This window comes from Ruditapes philippinarum, unplaced genomic scaffold, assembly GCF_026571515.1.
Source record: "Ruditapes philippinarum isolate M1 unplaced genomic scaffold, ASM2657151v2 ctg402_1_1_1_1, whole genome shotgun sequence".
NCBI lineage: Eukaryota > Metazoa > Mollusca > Bivalvia > Venerida > Veneridae > Ruditapes > Ruditapes philippinarum.
This window is the reverse complement of record NW_026858860.1, coordinates 163896-176960: the sequence shown is the minus strand read 5'-3', so window position 1 is coordinate 176960 and position 13065 is coordinate 163896. Positions and strand designations below refer to the sequence as shown.

The 13065-nt window shown below is 33.6% G+C and overlaps 1 protein-coding gene across 1 annotated transcript in view; it reads left to right on the top strand.

The window, feature by feature from the left end:
- LOC132754507 (fibrocystin-L-like) overlaps positions 1–13065 on the top strand; it is a 193667-nt gene that overhangs the window by 18103 nt on the left and 162499 nt on the right. The window contains exon 8 of the mRNA XM_060745147.1: positions 647–871. Coding sequence (XP_060601130.1) covers positions 647–871 — 225 coding nt within the window. The remainder of the gene's footprint in view (positions 1–646; positions 872–13065) is intronic.

Here is a 13065-nt window from a genome sequence, read left to right as displayed (position 1 = left end):
GTCATCAACATCATCATTGTCGTTGTTGTTGTATGCATTATAATCATCTTCGTCATCATAATATTTGTTGTCATCATTATAGTTGTTGTCATCATAATAGTTGTTGTCATCATAATAGTTGTTGTTGTTGTTGTCATCATAATAGTTGTTGTCATCATAATAGTTGTTGTTGTTGTTGTCATCATCATAATAGTTGTTGTCATCATAATAGTTGTTGTTGTCATCATAATAGTTGTTGTCATCATAATAGTTGTTGTTGTCATCATAATAGTTGTTGTTGTCATCATAATAGTTGTTGTCATCATAATAGTTGTTGTTGTCATCATAATAGTTGTTGTCATCATAATAGTTGTTGTCATCATAATAGTTGTTGTCATCATAATAGTTGTTGTCATCATAATAGTTGTTGTCATCATAATAGTTGTTGTTGTCATCATAATAGTTGTTGTCATCATAATAGTTGTTGTTGTCATCATAATAGTTGTTGTCATCATAATAGTTGTTGTTGTTGTTGTCATCATAATAGTTGTTGTCATCATAATAGTTGTTGTCATCATAACCATTAGATAATCATAATTGTAAAGCATAATTGTTATCACCAGTTTCCTCTATTAAATTTTTGACACTATTATTTTAATCTTTGTAGATTACAAGGGTAGTCAAGGGAATGTTTTCAGCCAAGTGTCCGACCGTGTTTAGCAGTCCAAGAAAGAGGGCATATTACCAGAATTTTGAAAGTGGAAGTTCAACATATATTGGATCAAGAGTTATAAACACTGAACCATTCTGTGGGCGATATGTTCTCAAAAACCCATCTCTAATTTTCAAAACGGACTGGAGAGTTAAAATTACGCTGTCAACATTTAGAACGGTAAACTTACAGTCTAGATTTTTAGCTCAACATTATGTTTTTGGAAGGCAAAATATTGAGGTATTGTTACAGTTGTGTCAGTGTTCCAGTTTGCATGCTGTTCCCATCCCAAAACTTTATTCTTGGTCAAAACATTTTAATTTCTTGGTGTAACAGTATTGTCTTTATGCTTTGTACCCTTTGGACAAGACCTTTAAGTAGTCCAGACAAAACCTGACCTTCATTTGTTAATGACTGACCTTCAAGGTCTAATTTCTAAATTTTGTTTAATTTTTACTATGAATGGCTATAACTTTATATTATTTTTGAATGAATCCTCTACAAGCATAAACATAACAATTTATTTTTGATAGACCTTAATGGCAGTCTGGAAATTATGCATGCCATGTTGGAAAATGTCTTTGCTATGGGTAACAAAAAGGCTTAAAATAGGGCAAATATAACAAATTTGTGAAAACTCATAAATTACTTAATAACATTTTTAAGAAACTTTTAATATGTATAGATTGCAGTATTGATTTATGCACATCATTTTAAGCTCGACTTAAGGGAGTATATTGAGGGCTCTCCTATTCGTCCAGCTTCAGCCCCCGCATCCAGGCTTCTGAGTAAAGGTTTAACGAATCTCTTAATTTCTAAAGGTATTTACTTCAGACTTAAAATATATGCTTCTGATCATCAACCACATCATATTTAACAATGTTTTCAACTCTAGCACCAAAATTATCAGAATTACTCCCTTTAAACTCTGAATTTCATGAAAAAAATGTTGTTTCTTTTCTTTAACTTCTTTCTTTTTTTCTTATGTTTACAAGTATTATCACTCGAACCATATGTGACAAGATGCAATACTTTAGCTTGACTTCTTTTTCCAGAATTATGTCCCTCTTAAATTTAAATGTTCTTGCAGAAATAACCATGGATTTTTGCCCAATATTTTGGCAAAAAATAATTTGATGCAAAGTTCTTGTTTTTAGGTTTTATTTATAAGTGCAATCCTTAAACTGTTCAAAACATACAAATTTATAGGCATATGTTTACATTTAGTATGATTTATGTTCTATGGAAATACCCCTATTTCCAGCAAAATTAGGAAAATTCATGTATTTTTGGTGTTTTAAACGAATATTAAAGTATCAGCACAGTCCAGCCCCAACACAATCATTACACCATTGTTTTGTAATGATTATCAAAGGCTTCAGTTATATCTATATAAAGTTGGGGCTTGCCTGTGTTCTATTCCAAAATTAGATTTTTACCTAATATCTTAACATCAATTTCTGACATTTATTTCATTAAATGCAAACCATGGAGCATGTCTACTGCACTCAACATTATTAATTTTTGTTCTCAGTTGTTGAAATATGATTCATAACATATATTTTAATAAATGTTTGCAGGAAAATCATTTCTAGTAAATTAAAGGCACTTTCACTAAAATGAGTATGATTAAGTTTTGGTACGAGTTCGACCGGTTTCCACTGTAAAGGTTGTACTCGTAAATAAAACTCTGACAGGTTAAAAGAATTATATGTAAACATTAAAAAATAAATGCTGAAATTCAGTTTATGCCTTAAATATTTATTCTAAGAATTAGCAAGGTGTTGTTTATATGTAATTTTAGCTGTTCAGGCTATTTTATTGCTGAATACTTGATCTGGATCTGGTTCTTTTGCCCTCACAAAAAAAAACAACAACAACAACAAAAAACAACTGTGGTCATTTAAACACAGTGATTAAGAGGTTTTCATGTTTTTTTAAAACGTAGATTAGAAGAATTCAATTTACTTTGTGAAAATAAAAATATTGAAAGTCTTAAAACAATTTAAAGATGCTGTATGTACATAGAGTATTTAAACTCTATAATTCCACATCGTCTGCATTGATGTATATGTAAAAGTACTTGTTAAATGATGTTTTCTCATCTCGAAATGTTGCATTAGCTCAGTGGTGGTAGCATGGGAGCCTCTCACCCAGGAGATTTGAGTTCAAACCTTGAACATGAACACTTTTTTCTTCTTTTTTTTTCATTTTTAGCTCGACTTTTTTTTTTTGAAAAAAAAAGTAGAGGTATTGTTTTAGTCGCGGCGGCGTTGCCGTTGCCATCCGCAAACTTGTACCTGGATCATAACTTTTTTATTTCTTAGTGTATTGTCTTCATACTTGGCCACAACAAACCTTGGAACAAGACCTTTCAGTAGACCACACTAACTTTGACCTTCATCCATAAATGACCTTGACATTCAAGGTTATAAGTCCAAATTTGCTTGTTCATGCTGTTATTGGCTGTAACTTTGTTATTTTTGAATGGATTGTCTTCAAACTTGAACATAATAATCTTCAAGGATATCCCTTAAAAATAACCTGACAGACCTTGACCTTCACTCATAAATGACCTTGACTACGAAGGTCAAATTATTGAAATTTTCATTTTTTTGGCTATTATTGGCTGTAACTTTGTTATTTTTGAATGGATTGTCTTCAAACTTGAACATAATAATCTTCGAGGATAACCCTTAAAAATAACCTGACAGACCTTGACCATCAATCATTAATGACCGTGACTTTGTTTTGGCTGTAACTGGCTGTAACTTTGCTATTATTTAAGGGATCAACTTCATATTATAACAGAACATACTTAAGGACAAGACCTTGTTGTTTATCGTGACTTCACCACGTGACTTCACCACGTGACTTCACCACGTGACACCACCACGTGACTTCACCACATGACTCCACCACGTGACTTCATCATGTGACTCAAATTTGGAGTACACGTTTATATGCAAAATTCCATCTTATATAACAAATTTGGAGTACACAGTTTGTGACATTTCTATGCAAAACTTGCTCCAGCATTATTCCCTATTATATAGATATATAACTATTTTTTTGCGCAAATATAATTTCTACAGTACGCCCAAAACAGCAAAACTGAAAATGTTTCAGGTTTTGTTTGACTGAGCCTGTTCAAAGATGATTCTGGAAAATGCAAGCTTACTGTTCACGTCCCAAGCATCTGCTCAAAAACTTGTTAAATCAAATAATAGTTATTTAAACTTATCATACATTTACCAAAATTAAAACAATTGATATCATCAAATTTGATTTCCTGAGCAAGAGCTGATACTTTCTTAAATCAAGTTAGACTTAAGACAGTGAGATACTGCTCTTGAAAAATCTTTTATTTAAGCTTGATATGCAGTAAGTTCAAACCAGTCCCTTGTTTTTTTTGTACAGATGATATAAATATGCAGGAACATGGTTGTGACAGCTAAATTGTATGAATTGACAATCAATAGTTTGAATTATAATATTTCCATTAACAGAAACAGACTATTGGTTGTGATTTTGAAGTGTACAATATTTGTGTTTGAATATCAAATCAAAACAGAAGTGTACTGTAAGCAAGTACATCAGCTTTCATTTTAATTCAATGTAAAAAAAAACAACAGCAGGTCAACTTCAAATCAATGCTTTCAAATAATTAAAAGTCCATAGCATTTATAAGCATTATGTTTACAGCTAATAATTGTATACACTCGGCAAAAAAATGAATCTTAATACATGGACTTAAGATGGAAATATTTCAATTTCTTATTGGTGTATCAGGATAAATCTGATTACATTTTATTCCTTTGAGATTTTGCTTCAATTTATTCACACTTTTAGCTCACCTGTCACAAAGTGACAGGGTGAGCTTTTGTGATCGCTTTTCGACCGTCGTCCGTCTGTCCGGCGTTCGTCCGTAAATTTTTACTTTAAATGACATCTCCTCATAAACCACTAAGCCAATTTCATCCAAACTTCACAGGAATGTTCCTTAAGTGGTCACCTTTGAAAAGTGTTCAAAGAATTTAATTCCATGCAGAACTCTGGTTGCCATGGCAACCAGAAGAAAAACTTTAAATATCTTCTTCTAAGAAACCAAAAGAGCTAGAGCTTAGATATTTGGCATGAAACATCTTCTAGTGAGTGTCTACCAAGTTTGTTCAAATAAAAGCCCTGGGGACAAAATTGGCCCAGCCCCAGGGGGTCATTGATTTTCCCTATATGTATATAGTAAAAACTTTAAAAATCTTCTTTTAAAGAACCCAAAGAGCTAGAGCTTAAATATTTAGCATGAAACATCTTCTAATGGGTGTCTACCAAGTTTGTTCAATTAAAAGCCCTGGGGTCAAACTTGGCCCGGCCCAAGGGGGCCATTGATTTTCCCTATATGCATATAGTAAAAACTTAAAAATCTTCTTTTAAAGAACCGAAAGAGCTAGAGTTTAGATATTTAGCATGAAACATGTTCTAATGGATGTCTACCAAGTTTGTTAAAATATGAGCCCTGGGGTCAAAATTGGCCCCGCCCCGGGGGTCATTGATTTTCCTTATATGTGTATAGCAAAAACTTAAAAAATCTTTTTTGAAAAAAAAAACAACAAATAGCTAGAGTTAAGATACTAAGCATGAAACATCTTTTCGTGAGTGTCTACCAAGTTTGTTTAAATAAAAGTCCTGGGGTAAAAATTGGCCCCGCCCCAGGGGGTCATTGATTTTCCCTATATGCATATAGTAAAAACTTAAAAAATCTTCTTCTAAAAAACCCAAAGAGCTAGAGCTTAGATATATGGCATGAAACATGTTCTAATGGATGTCTACAAAGTTTGTTCAAATAAAAGCCCTTGGGTCAAAATTGGCCCCGCCCCGGGGGTCATTGATTTTCCTTATATGACTGTATAGCAAAAACTTAAAAAATCTTTTTTGAAAAAAAAAACAACAAATAGCTAGAGTTAAGATACTAAGCATGAAACATCTTTTCGTGAGTGTCTACCAAGTTTGTTTAAATAAAAGTCCTGGGGTCAAAATTGGCCCCGCCCCAGGGGGTCATTGATTTTCCCTATATGCATATAGTAAAAACTTAAAAAATCTTCTTCTAAAAAACCCAAAGAGCTAGAGCTTAGATATATGGCATGAAACATGTTCTAATGGATGTCTACAAAGTTTGTTCAAATAAAAGCCCTTGGGTCAAAATTGGCCCCGCCCCGGGGGTCATTGATTTTCCTTATATGACTGTATAGCAAAAACTTAAAAGTCTTCTTTGAAAAACCCGAATAGCTAGAGTTTAGATATTAAGCAAAAAGCATCTTCAAGTGAGTGTCTACAAAGTTTGTTCAAATAAAAGCCCTGAGGTCAAAATTGGCCCCATCAGGGGGACATTGATTTTCCTTATATGTGTATAGCAAAAACTTAAAAATCTTCTTTGAAAAAACCCGAATAGCTAGAGTTTAGATATTAAGCATGAAACATTTTCTATTTAGTGTCTACAAAGATTGTTCAAATAAAAGCCCTGGGGTCAAAACTGGCCCTGCCCCAGGTGTGTCATTGTTTTTATCTATATGTGTAAAGAAAAAACTTGAAAAAATCTTCTTTTAAAAAACCCAACAAGCTAGACCTTAGATGTTTAGCATGAAACATCTTCTAATGGGTGTCTACCAAGTTTGTTCAAATAAAAGCCCTGGGGTTTAAACTGGCCCTGCTCCAGGGGCCTATATACAGGTGAGCGACTTCAGGGCCATCATGGCCCTCTTCTTGTTGATCTAACCAAAAAAAAAAAAAATCAAAAAAAAAAAAAAAAAAAAAATTTATAACGCAAACAAATTCTGACCTAGGGGGTCCAAATAAAAATACAGGAATGAAAGGCGCTAGTAAACAAGACTTTTGAGATTCTGAATCTTTGGAATAAAACCAATATTGTTAATCAGAGCAACTCAGTAACAAGTGTACCAAGTGTCCATATTCTTTATATATATTCTAAGATTTTCCGAGTTTACTTCATTGAAAACAATAATGCCGCATTTAGTGGCATTGTACTCAAAACGCAACTTTAAGGAATATCTGTAACAAATTGATAATATCATGTCCAGTCCATGCTTTGAAAATGATACCAGTACAATATCGTCTGCTACTGTTGGTGAAGATATATTCAAATTGTACATGCAGAAACCAAGTCCAGTTGATTCAAGTTCATTAATAAGACCATTTATATAAAGAAGATAAAGCATTGGTGAGCTTTTACTTCCTAGTCTGGTTCCCAGCAAAACTGGGAAAATGTCTGATATACTATCCCTGATTCCGAACATAACTTAAAATATTCCGGTAAATTTCTTTAAATGCTATTATTGATGTGTCGTCGACTATAATGAGCCTCTATCAGCTTATACAATATTTCATCATGCCAGACTTGGTCAAAAGCCTGAGGATAGTCTAAAAAACACACATTTAGTTTGCTGTTGTATTCTCGAGAATAATGCACACATATTCGGATAATACAAATGACGTGAGGTGTAAATCTTTACATCGATTCATAACAACCATTTCAAACACTTTCAGGATTGTTGAAGTTAATTATATCGCCCTATAATTGTTGGGATCGTCTTTTCTTTTCTTTCCTCCATTATTCAATGTTATTATGATTCCCTTTTTCATTTCATCTGGTAATTGTATGATAATCTCAGCATAATGGAAAAATGTTGGCAAGTATAGGAGAGAGAATATCACATGCTAAGATGAGATGTTCATAACACACATTATGGTGACCACAGGCTTTCCCTTTCGGACATGATAGAATCAATTCGCTCACTGTTTGCGGCAGAACAGTAGTAGATACATCCGGGGAAATAGTTTCAATTGTTGATTGTAAGGTACTGTTTACATGTTGGTACCAATCCGCGTCAAAGTCAGCATTTACAGACGGCGAATACAGGTCTTTAAAGTAGAGTCCCCATTGTTCTGTTAAGTCTTGTTTATCCCTGTAAATAGTGTCATTAAATTTTATTCCAGCTCCTGATGAGCATTTTGTTGAATTTTTACGAGAATTAACAATTTTCCAGAATTTCTCGGAATCCGCCTCGGCTGTTTTGTCAATTTCATGATCTAATTGTCTAAGATACTGATTCACATGGTAATTATGCAAGCGTTTAAAGTCACGTTTGGCATTTTTATACTCAATATAAAAGAGGTTTGTTATATCTCGGGGCCGACCTTCCCGACACCACAATCTACATTTTTCTTTCATATGAGTGTACCGGTTCCCAAGTTCAGTACTCCAGTACAGTTTAAGGTATTGTTTGTACTTTCATACCGGGAGACATGCTGATGACTCTGTTATTGCCTAAATAACAGTCGTATATGCATTATCGACATCTGACTGATTTAACTCATATTATGATTCAGTCGAAGCAATTCACTGTTGGCTTTAATAGCAGATACATAATTATCTTTGTCACTCTCTTTGACTCCTTTCCAGTTTATTTGGGGTACAGTTTCTACAACTTTCAGCCTTGTGTCTATTAAATTGCTGTTTGTAGTAAATTCTAGTGATGTAACCATAGGTCTATGGCGGGAAACGTTTAAGGCGTCATCGTCAAGAATTTCACAGCATTTTACATAATAATACTTTATATATATACAGTGAAAGTTGAGAAAACCGGACGGCTTTCGGACTGAGGGTTTTGTCCGGTTTTCTCAGCGGTCCGGTATTCTCAATGTCCCCTTCAGCTGTTCAGGATCTTATATTATAACCGAGCAATGACTTACTAAGGATGCTGTATATTTGCATTTCAAGATCATGTGTACCTATATTGCTAAATAAAGAAATGATAAGAATACAAAAATAATGTTTTAATTGTTTTTGTCCCATTATTGCATATAAAGACATAAAAGTTTGGATATAAATGAACAGCAGTGACCTCATAACGATCAAGTCCGAGTACATCCGCATATGTTTACATTTGGGCAATGGGTAATGATTTAACGAATATAGTTTACTTTATTTGTTTATAATAATAACATATTGGTCAGATTTTTAAAGTAGGTTTCGGCAAAGTTTCACTGTTTTTAATTAATCTAACTTTGTCACATGTAGACATCTCTCGTCGAATTATTTTCGGCCATGGAATAGAACTTGGCGCCGATAAATTTCGTTTCCGTTGCGAAACACAATAGAAAAATACTCTATTTTTTATTCATACTGATTGTAACTGATCAATGTCTCGTGCATTTGGCATTTATATAAAACGGTAACATCTATACCTTACAATAAATCAAACTGTGAAAAGAGACAGTATAAACAAATCAGACAATAATTGTTCCGTTACCGCTCACTTAGCGTATTAGACACAACCAATTGATAAGTACACAAGGTTTTTCACACATTCGGCGTCCGGTATTGTCAGGGTAATTGTCTATATAATTGACTTTGTAGTCCCCAATCAACCGTCCGGTATTCGGTTTTTACAGATTCCGGTATTGTCAATGTTTAATACAATAGTTTAAAGAAGGGAAAATTTGGGACTGAATTATTCGTCCGGTATTTAGAGAGTTCCGATTTTCTCAGCGTCCGGTTTTCTCAAATTTCACTGTAATAAAAGTTTGAAAATCTTTTTATCTGAATTGACAAAGCCTTGAGATTAGATATTCACCATGAGACATAGTGTAGTTGACCTATACCAAGATTGTTTGGTGTCAAAATTGGCCCTGCCCTGGGGGGTTATTGATTTTCATTAGGTATATAATTAGTAAAAGCAGATGCTAAAAATGTTTTAGACTGGTTTGATTTTGGGAAAATGTTCATCCTAACGGCATTTTTTAGTACAAGCAGGTAGTTGGGCTTACTTACCTATTTCGTGTACGCTGAATTCATTTTTTACTCTACCACGGCTGTATTTTTAGTCATTGACCTTAAACCATTACCCCATGAGCATTTTGTGAAAAATGGCTGTTTTCATTGAAAAGTCTCCCGTTACAAGTTCAAGTTGCTATAAAACTATATAAACTGCTTTAATACTAATCAAACTTGGCACAAATGTTGACTGGACCATTGCCTTTGTAACAACATGCTCAGTCTGAAATTTCCTGTTACCATGGCAACGAGGGGACATCTCAAAATTGCCAAAAATCACTATTTTGCGTTGATTTTTTCCATCAAAATTGATTTCAAAGTGCTGCCACTTCTCAATGGATTGAGATAGAGTCAAAGGCTTTTCAGCATTGGGTTACACGTTACCTTATGATCGACCTGGGGCCATTTTTAGCCTCCCACAAGTCCAAAATTTTCTTGGCGATGACGGGGAATCCGCCCCCCTTCAAACCCCCCAAAGAGAAGGGGGCACATCCCCCTTCTGGCAACCCCCTGATGTATGTTTTGGATGGGGGGCCGCGCCGAAAAAGTGGTCAATTTTTTAAACAACATTTCTCAAACAAAAACAAGTGTCTGGGGGGCCTAAATAAGGCATTTTTTCACCATTTGAGAAAGCAAAAAGGGGGGAGGGGGTGAAAAAGGCGTAGAAAGGCGTATATATCTGGTATTGGGTTAAAAATCAATTTCAAAATGGCCGCCATTGAATTTTTTAATTTTACTTTAATTCTCCCATAGGCGTTTGTTTGGCATTTTAATTTAAGGCTTTGTAAATTTTAGTCTGCTGAAGTGTGGACGAGAATAATAGATGCAAAAACAATAAAATTTATTGCATCAGCCATCTTGGATTTCAAAATGGCTGACATTTTCCTATGTTTTATTCACTGTATTATAATTAAAGTAAACAAGCTCAAGAAGGCATTTAACTAGGCATGTTTTCTTTTATTAGAAGTGCAGCGATACTTATTAAGACTTCAAAGCGCATACTTTGAAAAACATCCATTAAAACTACAAACTTTATGGTGCAAAAAGGTCACATTTTATACCCTAATACAACGTAAACGAGACATATTTGCGTTTACTTTGTCATTTAGATGTTATTTTTATACATCTAAGAATACAATGCATCAATGCATGTTCTTAAAATATTGCGATGTTTTTTTTTCGTTTTTTTAATTGGATTTGTATCGCCCTGAGGGGGGACCTACTCAAATGTCTGTCTGTCTATCTGTCTGAGCGTCCTCTTGCGTCAGTTAGTGGTATTTGCGATCACAATTTGGCGTTTAGATTAATTCCGTATACCCCTGAATCATTGGTTATGGGAGGCAAAAGGCTGCTTTTGGAGTAAGAAACAAACATTGAGATAACAGACATCTTCACAAATCTCTCAGTAAGAGCTTGTCCCTGTCTTTCCATTTTTAATCCCGTCCATATCTGTCATTTTTGGATAGATTTTAAAATTGTTTGCATTAATATCTGACACATTGATACAATGTCATTAGAAAGACCCAGGTATGAAGATTAACTCCTAAAGTTAGACTTGAAAGTGCTTGAAAAAAGATGTGCATTTTAGATTTCTGTCATTGAGAGATGGTTTTTGAAATAGTTAAGCATAAATATACAGCCTATAACGGATTGGGAAATGATGTACTTTATAATATTACTTAATCTTCAAACAGGGATACCATGAAAAAAATTGTTTGGTTATTTCTTATGTCAATGTTAATTGCACAAGAACATGTACTGGGATGTGTAGTGCTAATATGAGAGCCAATTAAACAGTCCAAAGATCAGGGTCATGTCTATCAAGAAAGACAATTTTGTAAAAGTTCATTAATTGGGAACCCGGTCAACAATTTTTCATGTATGACCTGATATTTAAAAAAAGTCTTAGTATTTCCAAAAGTAATTAGGAATCGCCATCCAGGCTGGCATTCGAAAAATATTTGTTTTCATGAAATAGACTACTTTCCTGAATAATAGAGTTAATGATTCTTCTTGTGAGAGAAATATTCCATATGGTGTTTATCCCATAGAAGCCCTTACATACTAATACCGAGCTTGGTAAATGAGGATAGTATTTCATTTGCTTATATAGGTAACCCGACAAGAACATGGTGGTTGACGCCCCTGTGTTAGGACTTTTGTCATCTATTTTGTTATCATGTGTTATTAAATTATCTGTTTTGATTGATCTAGCGCTATAAATTCTGCATAAATATAATTGGCACATTGGGACAATGAGTCACATGTAAAACCCAGCTGATGATGTAAATCAAAGACAAAATCATACTTTCACTTCGAACAAAATATTTCCTTCAAGTATCTAATAAGTCTAATTAACGATTTTGTTATCCATGGATGAATTAAAAATCATTTGGGATAAATATGGCGCCTCTTTGTAAGACGACATGTAGCGGACAAATGTTCCAAGGTCACACTTGTATTTCAAAAGTCATGATATGAGAGTGCATTTGTGGTCATGCCCAGTCTATATAAATGTTATTCAGCGAGATCTTTGAATAAATACGTGGTATTTTGAAACAATTTGTCTTGAGTGAGAAAAGAATTGTCGCATAAAGTAAGATTTCAGACATTAAAGGTGATATTTCATTTCATATAAATATTTTGATGGTCATGTCCGGTCATGAATTCTTTCATTCATTGGATGGATATTGGCATAACTAGGCATGTACACATTTGTGGCACATTAGGACTACTTGTAATGCTTAAACACTAAGTTGTTAACTAGATAGGTCAATTTAGAACATTGATGGTTGTGTCTATATCTTTGTCATTTATTCATGGATGCTTTTTAAAATAATAGGAAATACTGAAGATATAGATAAATGCTTCTTAATGTTTCTAATTTTTGTAAAACTTGTTAGACTACAGTAACCATGCCTTCAATGTAAAAAATGGAAAACAAGATTAACAAGGAAAGGTGGCGTTAATGAACGCAGCAGCAACAAAAGACTGGATCCTTAACTGAGCCGAGCTTCAGAGACATTTCAAATGACACGCCCTTGTTTATCTTTGTTTTACATAATTGTCAGGATAGTGCAAAAAATAGTTGGTACAAATTTTAGTGAATAAAATTACACAAAGAGTGATAGTTGAAAAAATATGAGATAAAATAATTATATTGACTGGCAAATAACATCAAAAATATGTTATATCAAAGTGGAATAAGATACTCATCAATTTCTTGAAAGATAGCCAAGAACAAAATAAGTATGAAGATTTGAATATATCTGAGTCACTTGAATGCTTTTAAAACATGAGATAGAATAAGGCGCAGCGTCCTTAGCAAAGTGACATAATTTTAATGTAGACGTTGATATTAACTAAGATAATGAATAAATACCAATGAATTAAGTCAAAACGCAAATCAATTCTCGTAATTTCAGTTAAGTAAATAAAATGTAAAGACATAGGCTTCGACGGCATATATTTAACATGATATAGAAGTAAAAAATCATGTTTGCGAGGCTTTTTTTTCAAAGTG